General features: G+C 41.3%; 2 protein-coding genes across 2 annotated transcripts; one reads left to right on the forward strand and one right to left on the reverse strand.

Annotated features, from left to right (window-relative positions):
* The first annotated feature begins 4,033 nt into the window (after nucleotides 1-4,033).
* On the forward strand, nucleotides 4,034-13,897 carry tmem47 (transmembrane protein 47). Its single transcript, XM_074635263.1, has 3 exons — nucleotides 4,034-4,479; nucleotides 10,611-10,751; nucleotides 11,505-13,897. Exons 1-3 carry the CDS (start codon nucleotides 4,251-4,253, stop codon nucleotides 11,681-11,683), a joined length of 549 nt encoding a protein of 182 aa, XP_074491364.1. The 5' UTR covers nucleotides 4,034-4,250; the 3' UTR covers nucleotides 11,684-13,897.
* On the reverse strand, nucleotides 12,518-27,437 carry tab3 (TGF-beta activated kinase 1 (MAP3K7) binding protein 3). Its single transcript, XM_074635253.1, has 7 exons — nucleotides 27,129-27,437; nucleotides 24,183-24,356; nucleotides 19,669-20,932; nucleotides 17,977-18,137; nucleotides 17,550-17,643; nucleotides 15,351-15,434; nucleotides 12,518-14,861 (listed from the first exon to the last, which is right to left on the reverse strand). Exons 2-7 carry the CDS (start codon nucleotides 24,282-24,284, stop codon nucleotides 14,716-14,718), a joined length of 1,851 nt encoding a protein of 616 aa, XP_074491354.1. The 5' UTR covers nucleotides 24,285-24,356; nucleotides 27,129-27,437; the 3' UTR covers nucleotides 12,518-14,715.
* Nucleotides 27,438-27,812: the final 375 nt, after the last annotated feature.

Genomic DNA, 27,812 nt, shown 5'->3' on the forward strand with positions numbered 1-27,812 from the left:
TATTAATTTCTATTTTTAAAAATCCACCGGGAGCCACTGGAGAGGGGCTAAAGAGCCACATGTGGCTCCGGAGCCGCAGGTTGCAGACCCCTGGACTACACTGACCACAACAATTACAACTCATATAATAACTTACTTTATATAACAATATATGAGGTTAACGGAATTCAAACTATCCCTAGTAGGCCACTGTAGTTATCTTAGTGCCTTAAAGGGGACATATCATGCTCATTTTCAGGTTCATACTTGTATTTTGTGTTTCTACTAGAACATATTTACATGCTGTAAGGTTTACAAAAAACAACTTTATTTTCCTCATGTCTGCTTGGATATAGCTGTATTTACCCTCCGTCTCAAACGCTCCGTTTTAGTACATTTCAATGGAATAGCAACAGAATTGCAAACGGAATTGCGTTGCTAGGCAACAGCTTGGGTCAATGTTTACTTCCTCTTAGCTGATGTAATTTACATACACTGCAACAGGAAACAAATTGGGACACAATTAGAATGTTTACATTTAAAACTGTGAAATGGTCTAGATATTGTAGATTTGTGATATCACAAATGGAAAGAAATCCTGAGGGCTTGTTTCAAAATCCGTGGATTGAGTGTTTTGATACTTTCACATGATTTATATATCACTTAAACCCGCTTTATAATATAAAAGACATGAAAATGTCACTTTTTACAATATGGGACCTTTAAGAAATCTAGGAGACGGGAGACTTTGACCAATCACAAGTCATTTCAGAGAGAGAGTGTTCCTATTGAGCGTTCCTATTGGCTGTGTTCCGGCTGGTGGGCGGTGCTTGGTATTTCCTCAACTGTTCTCAACATGGCTGCCAGGTCACAAACTTTCTCATTTTACAGCTAAACAGTACACTACAAGATGTTTCTGAAAACATTTTTTATAAAAAATAACTCTTTTTTTTAAAAACATATTTGCTCCAATGCGACCCACTGTTGCTATAAGTGTTTATGCATTCTAATTAAGATAAATAATTAAATACAACATTGCAACATTGAAAGGTAAAAAAATGTAAATGAAATTGGAAGATTGCATTTTTTGCAAGTGTTTTTGTGACAACCAGAAGTTGCTCTTTAGTGTCAGCTATTCATTTATACTGTGCATGTAATATCTGGTTAGACATTATCAACCAGTGGCCAACCTCCAGGTCTGAAAAGTGAAGACAATGCAGAAGTGCCTTAAACTTGCATTTGTTTCTAATAGCCAGCAGGGGGCAACTCCTCTGGTTGCAAAAAGAAGTCTGACTGTATAGAAGTCTATGCGAAAATGACCCTACTTCTCACTGGAAATTTAGATTTTATTGTGAAAATTGCTGTTGTTCATGTAAAGAACAGCTTTGAAAAGTGCTCTGTGAATGAGTATTTATTTGCCATTTAGTGTTGTTTAGTTTCTAATCCTAGTTAGTTGGGATGGCTGAAAAATGCATTTAAAAAGGCATTGACTGCAACAATTCATCATCTATCATTATGCTGAGTTTGTATAACCATTGACATTTTCATGTCCTTAAAGACTCAGAAAAAAATTCCACTAATGAATTGCAATTATTTATTAGTAAACAATGTATGTATCGGTGGTATTTGCTTCACATTTCTCCTCCTCCTTTGTATTTTGCTCACATCAACTAATCAGCTGTGGTGCACTGCCGGCCACTTATTGATGGCAGAGACAATAGTTTTCAATTTGTTTCCATGCGGTTTAATTTTTGCTTAATGTTCTGTGTCAGTCGATTTAAAAATGTCAATCTGAGCAGAGACTCAGATGTTGTATTAACGCTGATGAGAGGACTGTGTGTGTGCGTGCTTTTACTCACCGACTCCACTGATTACAATCTGTAATCATCAGTAATGATGTTGAAAGACTTTGCCGCCAGCAACAGTTGACCTACACTCCTGTAACTCAAACACACACACATAAAACAAACACACCCACACACAAAAAAACACAGTCTAATCAAAACTGCTGAGAAATAGTGATTTTTTCCCTTCATAATATAAACCTGCATGGAAAAAAGAAGTTATACAAATCTATTTGGTTCATGAAATTGAACTCACTAAAACTTAATATTCATTAGATGAGCACTTAATTGTCATTCATTCAGTGGTTCCACCAACCAGTTAATTAAGTCTAACAGATGTTGATGTTGCATTTCTGTTTAAATGTAATGAAGTTAATTTGCTTAAAAAATTACTTGTTTGTGTGAGTGTGTGTGTATGCGTGTGTGTGTGTGTGTGTGTGTGTGTGTGTGTGTGTGTGTGCATATATATTGCGTGTGTGAGAGTGTGAGTGTTAATCAATATGAATTAATTGCAAGATTCTTCCCTGAGGACAAAGGATTATCTAAGTTCAATTAGAAAAAAGATGTGTAAGCTTCCCTTGTGTGCGTGTGTGTGTGTGTGTGTGTGTGTGTGGGGGGGGGGGGGGTGGGGGGGGGGGGGGGGGGGGGGTGTTAAACAAACCCGAAGAGATATAGAGGAGTGACAGAGAAGTAGAGCAAAGTGTGTCGCAAGAGAAAAGCAGGGATGTAGTTAAAGGGTGAACCCAATTAAAACAAAAGTTTACTCATATTGGATGTAAGTTAAATTAGGAAAAATGATAAATTACCTGTCAGGAGTCTGTTTTTATTTCTGGATGTTTTGCCTCGTGGTGGCTGTAGTTAATGGCTGCATTTTGCCAACATTCCACATAAATTGAATTAAATTTCCCATCAGCAGCAAAGCAGAAAAAACAACAGCATTTGACAGAGATACAGACTGTTATACATTATACTGTAGGCTACATTAAACCTTGAAATCGAGAATATGTTATAATAAATCATAATGAAAATTTCATAAATACAGCCATGCAGGTTTTGTATAGGCTGTGCATGTAATTGTAATCAATGACAGACTGCATCGTGGATAATGTGACTGGGTGATATCATTTATATAATATTTAAAAGAAAAATGCCCCCTTTGATACATGAGAGTCACGTTGTGATGTTCAGTACATCCCACTGACAGATAGTGATGAAGTGGTATAATTCAGTGGTTTTCAAAGTGGAGTCTGGGGACCCCCAGGGGTCCTTGAGGAGGTTTCAGGGGGTTCCCAGCAAAAAGGGGAATAACACAATGGCAGAATGCATGGCTATTTTTGTCATGGGTTTCATACATTTTTTGTAATAAAACAACTAAAAGAAAAAATCTAATCAGAGGGAGGATCCTGGGCTGGGACAAAATCTGATCAAATGGGGGTCTAATTTATGTCAGTGTAGGCGTCCTTGACGTAAAAAAGTATGGAAACCACGGGATAAGTTATAGGCCTACCTTGAGTGCCCCAATTTTCCTGTCTACTTCACTTCATTTAGTGGTGTCTTTATTTCCCAGAATTTTGAAAATCAGGTGAAAAAAAGAGAAAATTATAAATGTTTTCCTTTCTTGGCTAACTTATCAGTTACGTTATATAGGCCACTATGTGTTCAGGCTATATTATCCATCCAGCCATCCATTATCTGTAACCGCTTATCCTGTTCAGGGTCGCCGATCCCAGCTGACATTGGGCGAAGGCGGAGTACGACCTGGACAGGTCGGCAGACTATCACAGGGCAGACAGACAACCATTCACGCTCACATTCTCACACCTGCGGGCAATTTAAAGTCAACAATGAACCTAACCTGCATGTCTTTGGACTGTGGGAAGAAACCGGGGTACCCGGAGAAAACCCACGCTACCACAGGGAGAAAACACAAACTCCACACAGAAGGGCCCCAAGCCGGGTTTGAACCTAAGACCCTATTGCTGTGAGGCTACAGTGCTAACCACTGCACCACCGTGCAGCCAAGCTTTAATATATTATGGTTATTTGATTTTCATTTTAAAATATATAAATATATATAATATATCTTACTGACTTCTGTTTTCAACGCCTACTCTTTTTCACTCCTACAGCAGAGAGAGAGATGCTGTCGGCACTAAGACCCAGCAAAGCAGGTGCAGCCCTGTGTTATTTCAGCAGTCTACAGCTCGCGGTCCCGTTAGCAGCGCGCGGACCGGTGAGCAGCAGAGCGCGCTGGTCTCCAGCAGCGGCAGCAGCGTCTCTGGACTCAGGACGCAGCTCACCACAGCACGGCACGGACAGGAACAGGACGACCACTACTCCAACCTGAAGACTCTTTCTGTGGATTTGTGGACAGATCAAAAAACACACTTCTTCTTCTGTTTGTTTATTTATGAGTAAGATACTTTAATGATGTCTTCATCGGTGAGCGGCACAGAGGAGGTGCGGGTGTCGTCGCTGACGCCCCTGAAGTTGGTGGGTCTGGTGTGCGTGTTTCTCGCCCTGTGTCTGGATGTCGGGTCCGTGCTGAGCCCGGCCTGGGTCACGGCGGACGACCAGTACTACCTGTCCATGTGGTGGTCCTGCTGGAAGCCCGTCAGCTCCGAGGACTGGTCCTGCATCAGCACGCTGGTCACCGGTGAGACCTATACACACACACACACACACTCATCATCATGAGACCTCCATCATCTACACACACACTGATGGGGTGATGATGATGCGCCACCATGTTGTTTTGGAAGTTTTAAAGCAGTATAGTTGTATAGCAGTATAGTTGTATAGTTGTATAGCAGTGTAGTTGTATAGCAGTGTAGTTGTATAGTTGTATAGCAGTATAGTTGTATAGCAGTATAGTAGTATAGCAGTATAGTTGTATAGTTTAAGCAGTATAGTTGTATAGTTGTATAGCAGTATAGTTGTATAGCAGTATAGTTGTATAGTTTAAGCAGTATAGTTGTATAGCAGTATAGTTGTATAGTTTAAGCAGTATAGTTGTATAGTTGTATAGTTGTATAGTTTAAGCAGTATAGTTGTATAGTTGTATAGCAGTGTAGTTGTATAGCAGTATAGTTGTATAGCAGTATAGTTGTATAGCAGTATAGTTGTATAGTTTAAGCAGTATAGTTGTATAGCAGTATAGTTGTATAGTTTAAGCAGTATAGTTGTATAGTTGTATAGCAGTGTAGTTGTATAGTTTAAGCAGTATAGTTGTATAGTTTAAGCAGTATAGTTGTATAGTTGTATAGCAGTGTAGTTGTATAGTTTAAGCAGTATAGTTGTATAGCAGTATAGTTGTATAGTTTAAGCAGTATAGTTGTATAGTTTAAGCAGTATAGTTGTATAGTTGTATAGCAGTGTAGTTGTATAGTTTAAGCAGTATAGTTGTATAGTTTAAGCAGTATAGTTGTATAGTTGTATAGCAGTGTAGTTGTATAGTTTAAGCAGTATAGTTGTATAGTTGTATAGCAGTGTAGTTGTATAGTTTAAGCAGTATAGTTGTATAGTTTAAGCTGTATAGTTATATAGTTATATAGTTGTATAGTTGTATAGCAGTATAGTTGTATAGTTTAAGCAGTATAGTTGTATAGTTTAAGCAGTATAGTTGTATAGCAGTATAGTTGTATAGTTTAAGCTGTATAGTTATATAGTTATATAGTTGTATAGTTGTATAGCAGTATAGTTGTATAGTTTTAGGGGTGTTTCACCCTTGAAATGTCAGATTTAAAGGGTGCAGACAGACACCCCGCATTCATATTCAAATGACAGTCAGATGCTCCGGGTGAACAAAGGGACCCCGCAGACAGAGCAATCTGTTCTGTGTGGTGAGAATTATATAAAACATCACCCATGAGAGTGCTAAATGTTAATTACTTTATGATTGCCTGGTTAATTTAAACTGCAGAACTCTTCTACATGGAATAAGATCGTGAGCTGCTTTCCAAGTGGGAAATATACAGTATAATAAAAAAAAAAATAGAAAAAAAAGTGTATCCTTGAGTGAAAGTCTGAAGAATAATAAGACATTTGGGTTTTTTTTTTAGTTAACTTTTCTTCTGAAACATTTTGCCCAGTGCGCCACACTGAATGTTGTGGGAATTTCGCCTCGCCAGGAGCGGTCCAGCTGGGGTTTCATTTGGCCTTTTGTTGCTCACAAAATGAGCCTTTGTGTGGGTTTCTTCACCGGGCCAAGGAGCAGGGCAACTCAGAGCAGAGAGCTCCCCAGAGATCCAGATGCCTGGAGATTAGTAACCAGGGAAACAAGTCAAGCACTCCAGAAATGTTGGTTTTCCTCTTTAAGGAAACTTCTTTATGGAGTCCACCATGAAGGTTTTTATCTGGAAGCATTTCATATTTTCATCCAGGGTAAAAAAAAAAGAAGGTGGTTGAGAGTAGAAACAGCATCAACAAAAATACATTTCAGGAAAACATGTCTTTATGCGTTGCTGTTATGTAATCCAATACAGCAGCCCTGCAATTTGTAATGTTTATCTTTTTTTTTTTATTGAGACTGATTTAACTCTGGCACGTTTTTAGGCCACAGTTTGGGGTATTGCACTAGATTGTAAGGTAGACAATGTAACAGAAATACTTTACAATATAATCTAGTCCAGTACAAACACCATGCACTAAGTATAGCCTGAAAAAATACAAAGCTTCCTAATGTACTGCAGGGCTTTTTATGGGGTTGTATATAGGGCTGAACGATCAAATAAGAAATAATAAAGAAAAAATAAGAAACAATAAAGAAAAAATATCTAATTGTGATTATTTCGACTGATATTGCAATTGCGCTATGATTTGCAATTTTAGAGATATTTTTTACATTATAATTCTCATTCTCATTGAAAATATAAATAAATATTTAAATGATTATGGTGTGATTTTTGTGGGGAACTGTACCAAACAAAGATGTTTTCTTCTGTGGAATATGATGATTAGACCAGGACGTCTCTGCAGCACCATATTTTACCAGTATTTAATTTAAAATGGTATTTTGACACAGATTTAGCCTTTAACAAATATTGTGATTTGAAAATTGCATATTGCAATTTCATTAAAATTCCGATTAATTTTGTAGCCCTAGTTGTATAGTTCTTCGTCTGTGTTTTCTTGTACCTGCACTGTAAATAAGCCTGATTAGCACTGAATATTGTTCTTTATCTCATAAGGGATTTTTTTTTATGAGTGTAAATATCTCTAAAGTCTATTTTGCAAATGTAAAATGTAGTTTTACCTGCCACTACACTCCTGACTACAGCTTCCTTCATTTTTTCCTGTGTGTGCATCTCTTTATTCTCATATTTATATGTCTATATTTCACTTCTTGCAGCGTCTGACCTCCTCCTCTGTGCTGAGTTGTGAATTGTGTTTTTGTTAGTCTGACAAAATGTTTTCTTTCTGTCTGAGAGATGAGTTACTGTGGGTCACGCTGGCCCTGATTCTCCTCCGTCAGCGCAGACAAAGTGCACTTTGGTGCCATATAAAGACATGCCGTCTCCGTCCATGTCAGCTCTCAGCAGCAGTAGCAGCAGCAGCAGCAGAAAGCAGCAGCATACCACAGTTAATGCACACAGCAAACTGCCCATTTCCTCAGGCGTGTGCTTGGCTAGGCTTATTGATTTGAATCCCAGTAATCAGTTTCTACCCCCCACCCTCCTCTCCAGAACCCCCCAATATTTCCTCAGTGTCATGCTCTGGGCATTAAATAAATCCTGTTAGTTTGAAACACCAGCTGGCCGCTCAGATGTTTTGAGCTTTTTTCTGCAAGGCCTGCAAGTGTGTGTCTGGGAGAATAACATGCAGTGTGAATTAGAAAGCAGACATGAGATATTGCCTTGTTACACGCTCATGAAGTGTTTAAAGCATACAGACGGAAATAGTCTTTCAGTTCGTCTCCCACACACACTTAGGCAGAGGGTCAGAAGTCAAGTACAAGAGATACAGACTCTAAAGGGCTAGGAATGTGGAACGTTCCTGCAAGAGCAGCGTGTGCGGATGCCAGGTCGGTGCGAGATGAAGCGACAAATGTGGAGCCGGTGTGTGAGCGAGGTCTGCTCAGTCAGACGCAGTGATGCCAAAAAAAGCATATTAATAATGCAATACGTTACCCAGCCCCTATTTGGGTGGATGTCTTGTCTTTGAGGGAGGTCACGGCACAATGTTGGATACAGAGAGCTTGTAGAGGTTTAGTGCTCACATACACTGGGGGTCTTGAACCAGGACCCCTTTAGTTGAAGATCTTAAACTTCTCCATCCTGCTGCCTTGAGAGAGTGAGTCTGAGTGGGTGTGACAGACACTCAGGGCTCTTCTGTGACACAGATCTTCCACCACTGTCTCAGACAAAGAAACTGAATTTGGGCCCTGAGGGATTTTTTCGATTAACACTTAAGCAGCGCCTGACATGCACACATGGGGCCATAATTAATGCTCAGATTGGATCTTGTGTACTGTATCTCCTTTTTCCATCTGTCATCATGCAAGGCTCAGATTAATAGTTTGGCGCTTCCTGCTCGTCAAAGCCTTTAAGCACTCCGACTCTGGCTGTGTTTCTTGCACAGAGTTACAGGGTCTGTTCCAAAATCTGAGATGAGATGACTTTCTGCATCCTGCTGTTTTCATGAGCGCGCTGATAAGGTTGGCTGGGCTGAAGGCAACGAACTGACGGAGAGAAGATATCCCACCAATGATAGGCTTTGACAACTGCAGGTCAAGTCACTGTGGCTGAGAGGAAAGCAGCGAGGCGGTGGCAGAGAGAGGCAAAGGGGTCAGTCTTCAAGGGGGCCTCGTGTTGTGCAAGCTGGAGGCTCTGCTTTTTGTGGGCTTTTTCCAACATCCTGTGGTGACAGGGCCCATTTTTAAACTCTAAATCCTGAACCATATTTGGTCAGAAGTAGTTGATGTTTGTTTATATTTGAGCTGCTTGGCCCCTGTAATAAAGTTTCGCTCCAACGAGAGTGGGAACTGTATTTTAAGCAGCTTATGTTCCGTCACTTTCTCTTTGCTGGTGAATGTTTTAATGATTTTCTGCCTCAACAGAGAGGAAATATTCTTGGCAACGCTTTATAATTTTTTTTTCCTGGGCTCCATAATAAGACAAATCATTCTCTAAACTAAAGTCTATCAATGACAGTAGTCAATAACACTCAATACGATTTTGTTGACTAATCGATAAGTTGATTTAATCGACAGATCTGTAAAACTGAGTTTTACCGCTTTAATTCTGGTGTGCTCATAAGTTTCTTGGAAATAAGTCATTCAGCATGAAAAAAGCCAAACAAGACTCGGTCAAAACCGAGTATGTGCGTGAGTGATTTGTCCCTGGGTTTCTGCTTGCTGTCTCAAACAGGAAACAACATAGCGGCCTGCTCATAACAATCCCCCAAAATCTACTTCTGAAAACGTTTTAAGTGAGAAATAGGCTATGTCACTGCTGGATCTTGTTTCATTTTAGAACAAGATCGCCTAGTTTGACAGCTTCGTCCATGTTTCGTGAGCCGGATGCGTCGCGCTGGACGGGCTCATTTGCATAAAGGACTGTTCCCCGCCTTTTCATTTTGAAAGAGAGAAACTCCAACACTCGGCTGACCAATCGTGTAACTTCATCACTCAGTCAGTCCCTCAGTGACAGGCTTTTGCGTTTGTAGGTCTGGCTCTCTACGGTCCAGCCAAAAAACGACTAATCGACTAAAGAAACCTTGGTCGACTTAGACCAAAACAACCGATTAGTCGACTAATCGACTAAGAGGAGGGCAGCCTTAATTGAATCCCTTAGGCAGAGCCCATTCCCCTTTATGCTTTCATGTTATTTTTTCCCCACCCACTGTACTTTAAATGGTTTCCTCCTGTGTAATCAAATGTCTCATCATAATATCCTCTGCATGTTTACAAATGGACCTCCTGTTTCCGCAAGTACACAGTAAAACCAGGAAAAGAAAACAATAACAACATATAGTGTCTCTCAACAGTCCTCAGATAAAGTCCCATGGCTATTTAAGTCTAAAACAAATTGTTTTTTTGCACAAAGCAAACAAAAATCTCTACTATTTCTGCCTTTATTTTGGCAAACACATTCCTATTTTGTTCCCTTTTTTTGTTTCTGCTTTGGCGTCCCAACAGGGACAGGAAAGCAGTTCTTTCCAGTTGAGTGTTTTTGGAGTAAATCTGAATGAAATGCTGAGAATGCTGCTGAGCTGGCATCGGCCAGCAGGGAGGGATACTCATTATCTGAGTCACCTCACAGAAGCCTTTCTGCTGCATCGGGATCCATTACTGAACCCGCTGAAATCTGTGTGTAGCCAGCCGTGTGTGTGTCGGTTTGTTTGTTTCTTGTCAGCCAGAAACTGCTGTGCTCGGTACGAGGTTTATTCGCTGCATGGTTCACATTCTTCTTCTTCTGCCACCGGCTATGGATCCCCAGTGGCTCACATCAAAACATGATGAGGCATCAGCAGCTTCTCAGAGTATGCATGAGGAGTTGTCTCAGCCTCCGAACCACAAAAGTTAGTTTTTACACAATAATTCATTGGAATTGTTTCTCTGTTGTGTAAGAGTGAGCATGGCAGTCACCAGTATGGACTGTGACCTACTCTACCCTTTTATCCCTCCACTCTCCTCCCTCCTGTCAACATTGCAGACACAGCTCTCCAGAGTAACCTCGTTTTAGCTACCTATGTCACTCTCTATCTCAGTGTGATTTCATGCCGTTCCTCTCTCACCCTCCCTCCCTCCCTCCTCTCTGTGTGTGTGTCTGTGTGTGTTTGTCTCAGACTGGCAGATCGCCACACTGGCCTTGCTGTTGGGGGGGGCTGCCCTCACCCTGCTCTCCTTCCTCGTGGCGTTGCTCTCCCTGTGCTCCGGCTCCAGGAGTCGCTGCTACAAGCCCGTGGCCGTCATGCTGTTCTCCGCAGGTACGTAAAGAGAGTCTGTAGCAAAAACACAACAAGGAAGAGCTGAAGGACAGTCGGAAAATACAAAACAATGACTGTCCAGCTTCCAAGATAACCTACGTCCATGATAAACGTCAGGGGGAAAGATCCAAGGCACTAAAACCTTTCATTTGTCAAGGATTTTGGTGGCCATCCGAGTGCCTTGTATCTCTCTCTGTCCAGTTTATGTAAACTGGTCAGTCATCTACTGTATATGTATTTACTAGGGCTGTCAATGGATACAAATATTTAATCGCACATTTTATTCTGTTCAAAATGTACCTTAAAGGGAGATTTGTCAAGTATTTAATACTCTTACCAACATGGGAGTTGGCAAATATGCTTGCTTTATGCAATTGTCAGTGTGCTGACTTGACTTTAACTTGCCCCAAACTGCATGTGATTATCATAAAGTGGGCATGTCTGTAAAGGGGAGACTTGTGGGTACCCATAGAACCCATTTTCATTCACATATCTTGAGGTCAGAGGTCAAGGGACCCCTTTGAAAATGCCTGTTTTTCCTCGCCAAAATTTAGCACAAGTTTGGAACATTATTTAGCCTCTTTCCCAACATTGTTGTTACCGATGGATTCTTTAGGTTTTCTAGCTTTAAAACTGATGTTGGGATTGGCGTTAAAACAAATTTGCGTTATCGTGTTTACTTTTGACAGCCCTATTATTTACCATACTTATTTTGACATTAGTACCTTCTCTCTTTCCTGTTTTCCTCTGCAGTGGTGCTCCAGGTGTGCAGCTTGGTCCTCTTCCCCATCAAGTTCATCGAGACGGTCAGTCTGCGGGTGTACCACGAGTTCAACTGGGGCTACGGCCTGGCCTGGGGATCCACCATCTTCTCTTTTGGGGGAGCAATCCTCTACTGCCTCAACCCCAAGAACTATGAAGACTACTACTAAAAACATGTGAGACAAGAGGAGACATTGAGACTCCGTTTCACCCGGTGTCCTCTCATTAATAGGAACCCTCAGTCCGTTACACAGTGCACCACCACAGAGTAGAAAAACAGGAAACACAAACGCTTATTGTTAGTTTCAGGACTGGAAATGAACTCTTCCATTTGATACTGTGAACTCTCAAAAGACTAACCTCACTCACTGGACTGAAGCCCCGTGCTCTCTCAGAAGGTTTGGCAGCAAACCCGACTGAAAAAGAAATCCAACCCAGCCAGCTTAATCTGAGAGAAAATGTCAGCGCTCAGATAACTCGGTGTCCCCTTTAAGTGGAGCTCCAGTAGGTCTTAAATTTGGGCAGAAAATCTGGAGGGAACAGATGGATTCACTGACCCCAGTACCAGGATGAATTGGTGGAATAATTAACCAATCAGAGTAGAGGGAAGGGGAGTATCGGACCCAGGGAGGAAGACATCCTACAGATGTGATATCATGACAAAGTGAGGAAGACAGGGCACACCTAAGGAAATGCTACATTTACCCAGAGATACACTATAACTGGAACTTGGCATAGCCTTCTTCCTCCTGTAATAGATCGGTGAAAGCACGTCATGAAGCTCCAATAAGAGTCTTTTCTCCTGTCCTATTTGAGTCTATTACAAGCATCAGGGATACTGATTATAAACAGAAGCTACCTAAGACAGTAAAAAAATCATTCCACAGTCACCTCCCAAATGATGACATACTGGTGAGAGGAACATTTACTGGTTAATAAATAGCACAGAGCCGGTCACATGTAAACAGTGGTTAAACCTGCAGCATAGCCCGAGTTATACCGGCTTTCTTTTTTTTTTATATAATGGTTGTATTATATGTAAGTATGCGCAATAAGCATAATAAAGTAATATTCATTACAAGAAGACCAGTGGGAAGGAAGATGGCAAATGACCATGTCTGCAGAGTGTGTTTGCATGATCATACCACCCAGCATGTGCTCACACACCCTCCCCATGTGATGCCTCCTTATCTTCTCACCCAGTAGGGAATGCTCCCAGTAGGATACAACACATTTCAGATAGGGAGAGGCTGTAGAATAAAGTGATTGTAGTTACTGAAAAAATCTTAGTTTTTGCATCTAAATTAAGGTCCATGACTTTAGGAGACGCTAGAGTGAAATGTGCTGTGCATGAGTAGTGTTATGAGGACTATTGGTGCCTTCAAATGAAACTCGTGAGCTCGTGTTTACAACATGGGAAGTCGTGTACACGATATGCTTGGCGTTCAAGTGGTTAAGTCGTGAGAACACCGCTGCTAAGCAACGCCAATATTAACGTTACTGTCGGCGTCTAGAAGACACAGCGGCTAACAATTTAGCAAGTTAGCAAGCAGGTAACATAATCATTATGACTTTAATAACAGGAAAAAGATGAGGCTGTTGGGAATATCAACATTTTCCTCAGACATATTATAAAATTGCGAAGAAAAATATACAACTAAAATTACAATATATTCATTTATGTACAAAAAAAATTTACTTCCATGGCCTCCGCCATTTCTGACGTCAACAAACACGCCACAAGTCGTGAACTCTGAGCTTTCAGAAACTTTCCACCTACGACGTTGTGTATACCAAGAGAGGGGGGCGTTCATATGGACTCTGGTCGTGAACACGGTAAACACGACCCCATTTGAAGGCACCATATGGGATCAATCAAGCAGAAAATGTAAATAGGGCTGAACAATTTTTAAAAAATATCTAATTGCTATTAATTTGACTGTTATTGTGATATGATTTGTGATATTAGAGGGAATGATCATTTTAACATCATTATTCTCATTTTCATTGAAAAACATTAAAATGATGATGTGTTTTCTTAAGTCTTTAGTAGATGATTATGATGATGTGTAGGCCAGGACATCTCTGCAGCACCACAATATTTAATTTAAAATGGTATTTTGCCTTTAACAAATATTGCTCCCCCTGCGATATGAAAATTACAGTACTCCATATTGCGATTTTGATTAATTGTGCAGCCCTAAATGTAAAGTTTCAAACCTGGAGGACAGTATGACCACGACAGAAGGTAATATGGTTAGAAACTTCACCAGCTTCCTCTGGTTAGTGAGTGAGTGTGTGCATGCCACTACCATTTTCTGCCGTGTTTCTGATTCCCACTGGTTTGATTACTTACATAATAAACATGTACTGGGAAATAAAAAGGTGTGTTTGGTTCATGTGGGGAAAAAGGAGCATCTGAATTATAAAATTAAAAAACTATGCAGACATGCCAGCTGTGCGTGGTCAAGTCACATAGAATCAGCTCCTTTATTAAGTACAGCAAGTTGAGGCATTTGCACAGGAATCAACATCTTCTGAACACATAATACAGGGTGGCTTAATATGCATAAAAGTACCAGGAATATACTCCTATGCAAATGTCTTTAGTGTTCTTCTTTCAGTGAAATGGGCTCTAATACAGAGCCAGATACAGTGTACAGTCTACATTTCGCATTAGTCAGAATGTATATACCATTGCTTTCATTGTTCCACTGTCAGAGGATAGTCACAGGTCCTAGATTAAAGTGGAAGTGCCTCCATTTTGAGTTCAGGAATGGGCGCAGTTGTGTAAACAGGGCAGTCTCTCTTTCTGCGTGGAATGTTCTCTAGGTAAACCGTAGCTCCTCTTCCTCCTCTTCAATCCTTCTATCGCTTTAAGCTTTCTGAAGCCCCGAGTCGCAGCGTGTCACTCCCTCTTCTCATGAGAAGAGTCTCCAACTGTCCTGAATAAGAATCATCATCATCATCCTCCGCCAATGGAAAAAAGGGGTCAAAGTGCACAGGAGTAGTAGACGGGAGCAGGACAAGTGGGCAGAGAGGGATAGTGGCTCTTCCTCAGCAGGTAAGAGGGGCTTATATATTTGATTGACAGACCTCTAGACAGATTCTGCAGCTCTTGGAGGGGTGGAGGGGCTTATACTATCCAAGGATTGGCAGGGGATAGGGCAGGGGGGGCGGGCAATACAGCGCAGCTCTAAGCTCAGGTGTAGCGCGGCATCTCGCACTGTTCACAGCGGTTCAGGGCGGGGTGGTTGAGGAAGGTGCAGCTTTCACAGTTCCACTGGGCGCCTTCGAAGTCCTCGTCCCTCTGGGGCCCCGGGACTGGCTTGGGGCCCTGCTCCCCTTCTAACAAAAACAAATGAAAAAGGCTGTTTAATTCATGTGATTAAGTGCATAACGCAACAATTTAAGTGTCATCAACTCAGGGCTGGAATTAACCACAGCTGTCACACCACACACACAGGCATTCAAGCATCAACCATTCAGTAGAAATGTTGATAGACGTGGGCATTCACTAAAGAGCAAGGTTTCTCATCTAGTTCCCATGGCAACACATTTGTGGAGGCCATGCTGACCAATACAGACCGAAGTCTGTAAAGCTTTTAGACTTGTTTTTCAAATAAAAATGTCCCAAATCTTCAATGTGCTGGAAACTAAATAACACAAATACTGTATGTGAGTAAGGACGAACCTGAATGGTCTTGCACTGACACTCAAATATGTATCTTGGCAACACTATGAGCGTATTGTGACCTGTAGAACATCTATTTTTCTTTACACATCCTTGAAAACGTATTTTTTTTTTTGTTCTGAAAACGCAGGAAAAATGCTCACCTTTCCTCCCAGGTTTGGGCGGCACAACCGGACCGGGCTGAATGTTGTCATAAAAGTTGTTCATTGCTTTTGGATCAAACTTCCCTGTGGAGGAAAAGAAGACACCAGATACAGATATTTGTTTAGAAGTGTCCATCCAGAGGTCCAATCAGTCCGACCAGTTTCCAGCTCTTCTCCTTGAGCCTCTTGACAGACTGCCGTGTTCAGACCAAGGTTAGAATAGTTTTGACTTTTCAATTTCATTTTAGTTTTAGTAAGTTTTTGGAGTTTTAGTTTAGTTTCAGTTTCTCAGAAAGGTTTAGTTTTAGTTTTTATTAGCAGTCAATCGATTAAAATATCTAATCGTGATTAATCGCACATTTTTTATCTGCTCAAAAAGTACCTTAAAAGGAGATTTGTAGTATTTAACACTTACACTAACATGGGAGTGGACAAATATGCTGCTCTATGCAAATGTATGTATATATCTATTACTGGAAATCAATTAACACAAAACAATGACAAATATTATCCAGAAACCCTCACAGGTACTGCATTTAGCATAAAACAATATGCTCAAATCATAACATGGCAAACTCAAGCCCAACAGGCAACAACAGCTGTCAGTGTGTCAGTCTGCTTATCATTAAGTGGGAATGTCTGTAAAGGGGAGACTCGTGGGTACCCATCGAACCCATGTTCATTCACATATCTTGAGGTCAGAGGTCAAGGTATCCCTTTGAAAATGGCCATGCCAGTTTTTCCTCAACAAAATTCAGCGTACGTTTGGAGCATTATTTAACCTCCTTTGTGACAAGTTAGTATTCTAATTATTTAGGTTTCCTAGTTTCATATGATACCAGTATCTTCTCTCTAGTTTTAAAACTGAGCCCGCTACAACCTCTGAAAAAAATCGATTGCGTTAATGCGTTTAAGAAATTAGTGACGTTAAAACAAATTTGTGTCAACACGTTATTATCACGTTAACTTTGACAGCATTAGTTTTTATATATTTAGTTTTACAGTAGTTTTAGTTTGTTTTTGTTAGGGCCAGGTATAATGTCTCAGAAGAATGTAGCTATATACATACACAATTAAAGTTTGGAGAACTGTCTAGGAATGGCTGTTTAATCTTCATGCTACTTTATTGAAGCAATTACGGCACAGCGCCATCTACTGGAAGGTCAAGTCAGTTCAATTTCTGTGGTTCAAGATTTTATGGTAATTCAGGCTGTCTCCTTTTTTAATAGTGACATATTATAGTAAAACAAATTACAACTAAAATTAATTTATGTTCATTTTTATTTCTATGTGAATAACAGGAACAGTAATACATAGTTTTTACAACTGTGTAACTAATATGATACCCTAATTTTGAACATGCACTTTATTGTCTGCCAATGAAGACATGAAAATGCATGGCTTAACATTTTAAGAAATATTATGCACCCAAGAAGCATCAGTTTAAACTCCAATTATTTTGCAGCAGCTCTTTTTGCTGCAAGTTCCGATTTCTTCATTGACGGAGCAGGCCATCCCCAAAAACAAAGAGTGAGAGGGGCACTGGGGAGGGAAGTCAGCGTTCAAAGGCGAGACAACTGCTGCCTGGCTGCTTCACCATTCGTAGCTCTTTGGATGAGTGGCAAACAGTAAGTCGGTGTTAAAAACAACTTGCACACATAGCATCTCCGCCAGCGGTTGCCTAAAGGCATTTGGGATACTGAAACAAAGTGGAAGAACGCTCCACAAATTTTCCAGGAAGACCATGACCCAGATGTTCAGTGGGCTCACTGCAAGTAAACTGGTCACACTTTTGAGCCAGCTGCTAGTTAGACTGTTTCAGCTTCCAAAGACACCACTCTTAAATAGATAAAGCACTGCAACTCATTTCCAGACACTGTGATTAGGGGCATACTGTATCGTGGCAATGCTGTTATCAATTACGTAATCAACAAGGATCACGTACCAACCAAACACTGTGTAAGGGCCCAATGAGAGTCAACATGGGATCGGCCCGGGTCCTGTCACGGACCAGCCGGTCATTTTAGAACGCTGCATCTGTATGCAGCGTGATGGAGCCTCATCCATCACTTTGGACCCAACTCTGTCTGCTTCTGGGCTCAGCTCTTTCAAGATCAATGCTTTCAAATAAATCAGAGATACACTTCAGAGGTTTACGTGTAGGAATGTGCATTTGTGTGTTTGTGTGTGTGTGTATACCTCTAGACTGCAGCAGATCTGTTTCCTTCAGGGTGCAGTCGATATCAATCTGAAGTTGTCTGTTCAGACTCCGCAATCGGGTCATCTCTTCAGGCTGCAGACGGCGCAAACACACAACCCAGTTAAATTAGACAAAAATAAACACTCAAAGTTTGATTGTTTTTAAGATCAATTTGATTCCTTTTCTGCCATTGGACACATGACTAAGTCCAAACCCTGGTTCAAACCCAGACAGTCAGTAGCAGTGTAGCTGCTAAAGTCGTAAAAGTAGAGTCTAAAATATTCTGAATCCTGAACTTGTGAAATAAATAATAATTCCACAGCCTATTGTTGTACGTCATCTTTTGTGAGCATGTGAAAAAGTATAAGAAGATTTGTTGTGACATAAAATTGTAAAGAGGAGACAATGTTGGTGTTCAGTCCTTACTCTGGGTATAAGACTGGTGGAGTTGACTCGTCGAAAGCGTCTTTGAAGGGCGTCATACTCCATGTTGTTGACGTCGGACTTCAGGTGATCTAGTTTCTGCTTCTCCATCCGCAGCTCCTTCATTAGACGCTCCATCCTGGCCCGCTGGTGGAGCAGGAGAGCTGGGGGGAAACACAACAAACACAAAATGCTTAAAATTCAATAATAAAAAATAAAAAAGTTATATAAAACCTTATCTCACTTTAGTGCTCCGTTACAAACTCCATATAACAATATACAAGCCCAACACTGACATTACGGTACAGGGGCTGAACAGACTAATTACCACATCTCATTAAAAACACTAGAAAGGCAGCAACACAGACAAAATGTGAAATAAAGGCCAACTTGCAGTATGTCGACTTTCAAAGAAGTCTGACCATCACCAGTTTAACATTATGTAGCGCAAGACAACAAACACAGTTAAAGAGGACAAATGGTCACAAAGCAGACACACAAACTACAGAATGTTTAAATGGCTGGGGAGAAAGCCTCAAATATGATAGCAAACTAAGCCTACAAGATCGTAGCTAAACATTACAAATTGTGGATCAATTTTTGCAAAATTCCAGGAATATTAAAAGGTGGAAACTTTCTATGGGAATTAACATGAATTTATGGGAAATTAATGGGAACTAGAATGGCACTCGGAGAGCGCAGACCTACTGACAATAAAGTTAAATCTAAACTTTAAAAAAATGGGAAGAGTTTGCTAGCAAAAACCAGCAGGTGTGAAGTTATAAACAGTGTACTTTGCTTTCGGCTACAATCTGTTGGTTAACTTTAGTATCATAAAAATATATAATTCCCTCCAGTAATATAATCCAAACTTGCATGAAAGTGTTGGCAGTAGTGTGGGCTGCACATGTGATGGGAGAAAGCACTGTGCATGCAGACGGTTGTAATTTGACTGAATTCCTATTTAATGGGATGCTGGCAAATCATCTGTACATGTGATGGAAGAATGCGCTGCTGAATGCACTGGATGGTTACAATTTAATGAAATGGGCCTACTTTTAACCAAGTTGAAGAAGATTAATTATACGCACATCAAGTAGGTGCGACGTTATCGGAACAGTGTCAGTAAAGAAACGGGCAGCTACTTGTTTGAGACCCTTAATATAATTGAATAAAAAGTTGGATCCTCAATTCTCACACCGTCTAAAATCTGTAACATGTGAGATCTTAAATAGTTGCAAATAAATGTATGCATATATGAAAATTTAAGGTTTACAGTAAAATCAGTAAGGTGAACATGAACATTTAATATGTTTTTTTTTAGTATCTTATCAGTGAATGTGTAGATAAACGCAGAGACAGAGAATGACAAGCAACCAATACACCCAGCTGGAATCAAACCACAGACATTCGGTTATATGGTCCACATTTTAAGCACCAATACAAAAAATAGTCCTCAATTCTAAGATGATGTGCAGCTATAAACTCTGCTCAACAGCAATTTCACAAACACCAGTAGGAAGTCATCTAAGATGAAGTCAGCTATTCTCAGGCTAAATGTTTTGGTCTAGTCTTTATTTTAGACAACACAGCCCCAAACACACATCCAATGTCACCTCACAACTGGAAAACACTAGTGACAGAAAGTCAAACACATGCAGAGCAATAGACAGAAAAGAAACAAGAGTCCCCTACCTTGTGTGTAGGCATAGTCATCAGAGCCTGAGCTTGAACGTCGGGGCATATGCTGAAACTGACTGACAATGTTCCCTGGCAGAGCGGAGATGGGCAGGATGGGTGCAGGGGCGGCGTTGTGTTCCCCTTGGTCTACTATGTTGAGAAGAGACTCTGCTTCGGCCACAGGAGATGAGCTGAGGGGCCTCTGGGGCTGGCCTCCAGGGGACACTTTGATTTTAAAGGTGTAGGCCGACTGGCCCGGTTGAGGAGAGGAGGCGGGTCGAGGCCTTGCAGGACCCTGATGCTGCAGGTACATCCCAGGGTGGAAGGCTGCTGCTGGCCCCGAAGGTCCACTCATAGTGATGCCCCTCGAAGGGGAGCTGGGCGAGGGGCTGGTGGCCATGTAAAGCGCTCCCTGTGGGTGGGGGGTGTGCACAGGGGAGTTGCTGCGAGGTCGCGGCCCCTCTAGGGTAATCTCTATCTGGTTCTTGAGGGAGCTTTTTGTGTGGTAGGGCCTGTAAACAGGTGGCTGTTGCTGGGGTTGTTGCTGGTGATGGTAGGGCATGCTGGGAATGGTTGGGGAGCTAATAGGGAGGAAGCAATATTGCTGGTGCTGGGGTTGCGGCTGGGGCTGTGGTTGGGGCTGGACCTGATGCTGCGGGGAGCTGTACGGCGAGCCGTACGTGGGAGTACTGTAGGGGGACTGCTGATGCTGATACACAGGCGCCCCTGAGGAGGACCAGGGTGCTGGCTGTGGGCTCTGGGAGGGTGAGGGTCGAATATACAGGGTGGTGTTGGTGCTGTTAGCGTAGTGCCCAGGCGGGATCTGCAGAGCCTGTGGGACATTGGGTATATTACTTTGCGAAAGAGTGACTGTTATAGGGTTCATAGTGTAACGGGGGACAGGGGAGTAAGTGGGAGACATGCCCTGCATTGTGGGTGGAGGAGTGGGAGTGCTAGCCGAGCGGCTCTGATCGTTCATGAAGAAAGGATTGTAACCCGGGGAGGGGGCCATGGTGGCGGGGGCCGACAGTGGCTCAGGGTAGCTGGGCCGCTGGGGTTCGATGTGACTGTCACTGGTGCTGTGCACGAGGGAGCGCCCTACTCCTGCTGCTCCTCCATTTGCCTTGCTCGCATCTGAGCCCGGGTATCCCAGGCTAATGTGCAGCATGTGGTTTCGACTGAGTCGCCCCTCATCTGGACTGTGATGGTACTCTCCATACAGGTATTTGTTACTCTCCTGAGCCAGCAGGTGGCAGCAAAGATCCAGGTTATTGTTGTTCTGAGACAGCGACAGAGAACAGTGTCAGTCATGCAGTGTGGCTCAGTCACAAGGCTACTTCATAAAGGGATAATACTAGGGCTGACCCCAATGCTTCAAAGCTTTGAAGCTTGGACCGTTGCCAACGGTAATCTATCTCTAGATCAGTGTGCAAATGCTTAGTTTTTTCTTTGTTTTTTTATATATAAGTATGTAATAAAAAAGTATAAATCCCCAAATAGCCCAGGAAATAAGGAATAATCCCACAACATTATTCATTATTCATATACAACATTAATTATTATTAGTTATTTTCAAGGTGTCTCTGTATAGAGTTTGCATGCTCTCCCCGTGTTATCGTGGGTTTTCTCCGGCTTCCTCTCACAGTCCAAAGACATGCAGGTTAGGTTAATTGTTGACTCTAAATTGCCCGTAGGTGTGAATGTGAGCGTGAATGGTTGTCTGTCTCTATGTGTCAGCCCTGTGACAGTCTGGCGACCTGTCCAGGGTGTACCCCGCCTTCACCCAATGTCAGCTGGGATTGCCTCCAGCCCCCCCGCGACAGATAGGTATTCCCAGACGAATATCGCTGTTTCTTATGTGTAGAGGTGCGTGTGTCTAATGTACACTAACTATATTCCGTACACTAATGACAACCTTTTTTCGCCCATCGCTGAATAAATACCTCCAGGTCGTGCATACAATTTATATGGGTGCCATGATCTTCAGTTCCATCTCTTTCATTACCGATCAAGCAAGAGACCTCCACGCCATTTGTTCCTGTGAGATTTCAGTAAGTTTGCTACGTGCGCCCACAGCGCCTGGAGGGGAAGCTTCAGTCCCGACTGCAGCTTCTGCAGCTTCTGCAGCTTGAGAGGGGAGATGACTAGAGCAGCGAAATTGTACATTTCGACTTAATTTATGCTTCTCACAGTACTGTAGTCTGTAAGAAATGATTATTGTACTATCACAAGTTGTGAAATAATATATTACCCTTTAGAAAGGGAATAAATGCTTTCAAATGGGCATTTTTAACATCAATGGCGCTCATTGACTGCTTGGCACTGCAGCAGCAAGTCTGTCAACACAGACACTGTTTGTGTGTAATCCTGCGCACAATTTTGACGTTACAGCAGTGTTACTTAATAAAAGGTCAATAAAGATAACGTTTATTACACTAATTGAATGTTAATGATCTTCCATACATAGGCGGAGGCGTTACTTTTCCCCACTTTTCTCAAAAACTATTGGTCAAAAAGACATCAATCAAAGTGTAGACTGTCTAATGGATATTCCCCCAGAGAATGAGCACACAAACATGCTGGTCAGGCTCTTAACAACAGAGGAGGTCTCCCTGGCATGGAGCTGAAGGGCGAAAAGTGTACATACAGATTGTTAATGCATCTCTTGTTTCAGGAGTCTTCCCACAGGCCCTGAAAACTGCTGTCATCAAACCACTCCTCAAAAAGAACAATCTGGACTCATCAGTAGTAAATAATTACAGACCGATATCAAATCTTCCATTCTTGTCTAAAATAATTGAAAAAAGTTTTTCAAAAATTAAATAGCTTTCTGGCACTAAACAACTCTTTTGATGTCTTCCAGTCAGGTTTTCGAAGAAACCACAGCACTGAGACTGCTCTTGTTAAGGTCTTCAATGACATCCGATTGAACACAGACAGTGGTAGAACTACGGTTTTAGTTTTACTGGATCTCAGTGCTGCATTCGACACGGTTGACCATAATATATTACTAGACCGACTGGAAAACTGGGTGGGTATTTCTGGCATAGCACTCAGCTGGTTTAAATCCTACCTAAAAGACAGGGACTTCTTTGTGTCTATAGGTAATTGCAAATCTGAGCTGAACAAAATCACATGCGGAGTTCCCCAAGGCTCCATCTTGGGGCCTCTTTTGTTTAACATCTACATGCTCCCACTGGGTCAGATTTTTGAGAACAACAAAATAAATTACCATAACTATGCAGACGACACACAAATTTACATAACTCTATCACCAGGAGACTACAGTCCAATACAAGCACTGAGTGAGTGCATTGAACAAGTCAATAATTGGATGTGCCAGAATTTTCTTCAGCTGAACAAAGACAAAACTGAGGTCGTAGTTTTTGGAGCCAAAAAAGAAAGATTAAAGGTTAGTGCTCACCTACAATCTGTGATGTTAAAAAGCTCAGACCAAGCCAGAAACCTTGGTGTAGTCATGGACTCAGACCTGAGCTTTAACAGCCATATTAAGACAATTACAAAGACAGCCTTCTATCACCTGAAGAATATGAGAAGAATTAGAGGACTGATGTCTCAGCAGGATTTGGAAAAACTAGTCCATGCATTTATCTTCAGCCGACTTGACTACTGTAACGGCGTCTTTACCGGTCTTCCTAAAAAATCGATCAGACAGCTGCAGCTGATTCAGAACGCTGCTGCTAGAGTCCTCACTAAGACCAAGAAAGTGGATCACATCAGTCCAGTTCTGAAGTCTCTACACTGGCTGCCTGTCTCTCAGAGAATTGATTTCAAAACACTGCTGCTGGTTTACAAAGCACTAAATGGTTTAGGGCCAAAATACATTTCTGATCTTCTGCTGTGTTATGAACCATCCCGACCTCTCAGGTCATCTGGATCAGGTCTGCTTAGTGTCCCCAGAGTCAGAACTAAACATGCAGAAGCAGCATTCAGTTTTTATGCACCAAATATCTGGAACAAGCTCCCAGAAACCTGCAGGACCACTCCAACTCTCACTTCTTTTAAAACAAAGCTTAAAACTTTCCTGTTTGCGGGTGCCTTTTATTCTGACACTGCACTATAACTTTTACTCTTTTGAGTTTTATGCAATTTTAGTATTTTTAGCTTGTTTTTATTTTCTAATCTTTAATGTTTTAATGTTTTTATAACTGTTTTAATTATTTCTTAATGTTCTTTTGCATTTTGTCGCAATGTTCTTGAATGTTTCTGTAAAGCACTTTGAATTGCCCTGTTGTTGAAATGTGCTATACAAATAAAGCTGCCTTGCCTTGCCTTACGTAACAGTAGGCACTGTCCCGAAGCTTCAAATACCTTCGAATATTTCTCACCGAAGCTTCGAAGCCCAAAAAATGGTAGGTTAGTAGAGGTTAGTAATCCGGTAGTGCAAACATAGCAGGACATCCTAACACAAAACAACTTTCTTCTTCTACTCAATTTTCCAACATTCTCCAAACAGCTTTTCAGAGCATATGCAGGAAACAAAAGTGTGTGTTTCTGTGTGTGTATACCTGCAGAAGGCACTGTGACACTACCCCCTCTGGGATCTCTGGGAAACGCTGTTTGAGGTCCTGCAGGATGTGGAAGTCAAGCTGAGAGCCTCCCTGCGCCATCCTGACCCAACACAGAGAGAGTCAACGAGCCCAGAGCTGCAAATGCTGAAACAACCGATCTCGTCTCATCCCCTAAAAGATGGAAGAGACAAAAATCAAATATCAGGGGGGGAATGCTCACAATAATCCATTAAGCACTGTTGGCCTGCCAAGTTGTTTGTCACACACACACACACACACAATGTGTCAGCAGTAATTACAGTGAAATACATCAATTAAAATGTGTTTTTGAGGCATGTCAACCTGAGTTTTTTAAAGAGAGCATAATAGAGAAGATAAGAGATTAGTTCTTCCTGCGTTTCATTTGTGCGATATTCCTCTCACGACATGCAAGGAAATAAAATACCTTGGCCATTTTCTCACTGATGACTGGAATGATGACAGAGATATCTATCGACAGTGCTGTAAACTATATGCTCAGGCAAATATGTTGCTTCGTAAGTTCAGTATGTGTTCTGTAAATGTAAAATGTTCATTATTTAGAGCTTTCTGCACGCCTTTGTACACAGCTCATCTTTGGTTTAGCTACAAGGAAAGTAGTATGCGAAGGCTCATAGTGGCTTACAATGATGCAATGAGGTTGTTGCTTCGGGTTCCCAGATGGGATAGTGCCAGTCAACTGTTTGTGTCCTTTGGTAATCCTACATGTGAGGCACTTTTAAGATATTTGATGTATAATTGTATTTGTTGTTTGGATGAGTCAGAGAACAGCATCATAGAGGCTTTAACCAGCCCGAGCAAGAGCTGCACTCGGTACTCATCCAGGGTCAGAAAACACTGGCGAGATAGCCTATACATATGAATTGAATGATGAACTGCTGTGGTCTTATCTTGTATGTTTTTCGTTTCTTTTTCTTTTCTTTTATTGCTATGGACCCTCCTGTGTGTCTGAAATAAAGTTTGAATTGATATATCCACCAATAGAGGTGAAACAGTCACACACCCGATGTGTCAGCAGTAATTACAGCGAAACACATCAATTAAATTGTGTTTTTTAAGGCATGTCAACCTGAGTTTTTTAAAAGAGAGCATAATATTCAGTTCAGACAACTTTATTTATCCCCAAGGGGGACAATTCATTTGTAGCATTCCCAGTCCATACATCCATCCATACATACAACAGACAACCAATAATTAGTTAAGTCAAAGGAAACATATTAAAGGCATGGGGCAGTTGGAGGGACAAGTTATAATAAGAACCATATAAATACATAGCATTATAGCAATAAAAGCCGAAACAATATATAAGAACAACATATATTAAAGTTCCTCTAAATAACAGTCATTTAAAATGGGTATGGTCTGTGTTCAGCAGCTTAACAGCAGGAGGGATAAAGGACTTGGAGTGATGATTTGTTCTCCTTAAAAGGTCCCATATTATGCTCATTTTCAGGTTCATACTTGTATTTTGTGATTCTACTAGAACATGTTTACATGCTGTAATGTTAAAAAAAACACTTTATTTTCCTCATACTGTCTGCCTGAATATGCCTGTATTTACCCTCTGTCTGAAACGCTCCGTTTGAGCGCATTTTGACTGAATTGCAACAGAATTGCTTTGCTAGGCAACAGCTGCGGTCCACGCGTACTTCCTGTCAGCTGATGACATTCACATACACTGCAACCAGGAAATAAACTGGGACACATTTAAAATGTTTACATTTAAATCTGTGTCAAGGGTCTAAATATTGTATATTCGTGACATCACGAAAGGGCAGAAATCCTGACAGCTTGTTTCAAATGCAGAGTTTCTGAATACGGGCTGTGTGTATTTCCCTGTGGATTGAGCGTTTCGATACTTTCACAGTATTTATATAGGACTTAAAGGTCCCATATTATAATAAAGAGAGATTTACATGTTTTTTTTATCATACAGCAGGCTTAAGTCCTATATAAATATTGTGAAAGTATCGAAACGCTCAATCCACAGGGAAATACACACAGCCCGTATTCAGAAACTCTGCATTTGAAACATGCTGTCAGGATGTCTGTCCATTTGTGATGTCACAAATATACAATATTTAGACCCTTTACACAGAATTAAACGTAAACATTCTAAATGTGTCCCAGTTTATTCCTGGTAGCAGTGTATATGTGAATGTCATCAGCTGACAGGAAGAGCACATGGACCCAAGCTGTAGCCTAGCAACGCAATTCTGTTGCAATTTCGTCACAATTACATCGAAATGCACTAAAACAGAGCGTTTAAGACAGAGGGTAAATACAGGCATATTCAGGTCGACAGTATGAGGAAAACAAAGTTTTTTTTTAACATTACAGCATGTAATCACGTTCTAGTAGAAACACAAAATACAAGTATGATCCTGAAAATGAGCATGATATGGGACCTTTAAGCCTGCTTTATAATAAAAAAAACATTTTTATAACATGGGACCTTTAAGGGCACATTATAAAGTCGGCCTGAAGGCATCATATATATCCACCAATAAGAGGTGAGACAGTGGGAATAAAACACACATGAACACAGAGAAAACACTGCCAACATCTCTGGTATTCTGTCAGTCTGTTGTTGTTTGTTTAGCCAGACTGTTGCACCAAGCAACGACGACATACCAATGCTAGCTAGCAGGCTGTTAGCCTCTGTTAACATCACTCAAACAAACACCTGAGTGTGCTGAGACAGGAAACAACATCCTGGGAAGGTTGTTACTAAACCCAGCAACACAATCCCTCCTAAACAAGTCACCTGTTTAAACGAGATTATGCCAAGCCAGCTCACTTTGCTAATGCTAACTGTAGCTAGTTGGCTGGTCAGCTGTCACAAGCTGGGTGTTGATGGATTAGCCAGCTAGCTCAATGCTAACAGTTAGCTCCTAAACTTACCATATGTTCAGAGTCTCCCTCGTGTTTCGGACCATAGCTGAGTCCTGAGGAGAGCTGGGGTGTTTCTGAAACGTGACGCTGAGCTTTGTTAATGTTTAACTAGTAATAATAACTTATAGTTTCTCATTCCAGCACCAGGGCCTAGCTGCTGCTGCTGCTGAGCTGAGCTGAGCTGAGCTGCAGATACCAACCGAGCAGGCTGTCGCGATAATGTCAGATAGATATTTTCCCGGACCAGGAAGTTGTTCAAATCGTGCTGCTGGATCGACGCTTGTCGGTACTGCGCATGCGCAGACTTCTTCTGCATGGCCGTGCCTCCTCAGATGATGATGATGATGATGAAAGATGATTATTGTCACGCTGGTTATACAGGTACAATCGTGTGAAATACGTTATGCTGTGGAGCTCCATTCAAATAATAAGTTATATTACATTATAAAAGGAAATACTTTGTACAAGTGCATATTAAGAACATATACATTAGGAAAATATACAGTATATACAGTATAAGATATATTTTTTTGTGAGAAGGTGTTGATCAAGTAGTGGCAGAACTCCATTCAGTTTTTACTCATTTCTACTCAAAGCAACAAATGTCTCCTAGAAAAACAGCTTAGTCCCTGATAAATACAGAGTGATTCAACAAACTGGAGCTCTAACATCTATTCAGGCTATACCAGTGCC

Source organism: Sebastes fasciatus, chromosome 5, assembly GCF_043250625.1.
Source record: "Sebastes fasciatus isolate fSebFas1 chromosome 5, fSebFas1.pri, whole genome shotgun sequence".
In the NCBI taxonomy this organism is placed as follows: Eukaryota; Metazoa; Chordata; class Actinopteri; order Perciformes; family Sebastidae; genus Sebastes; species Sebastes fasciatus.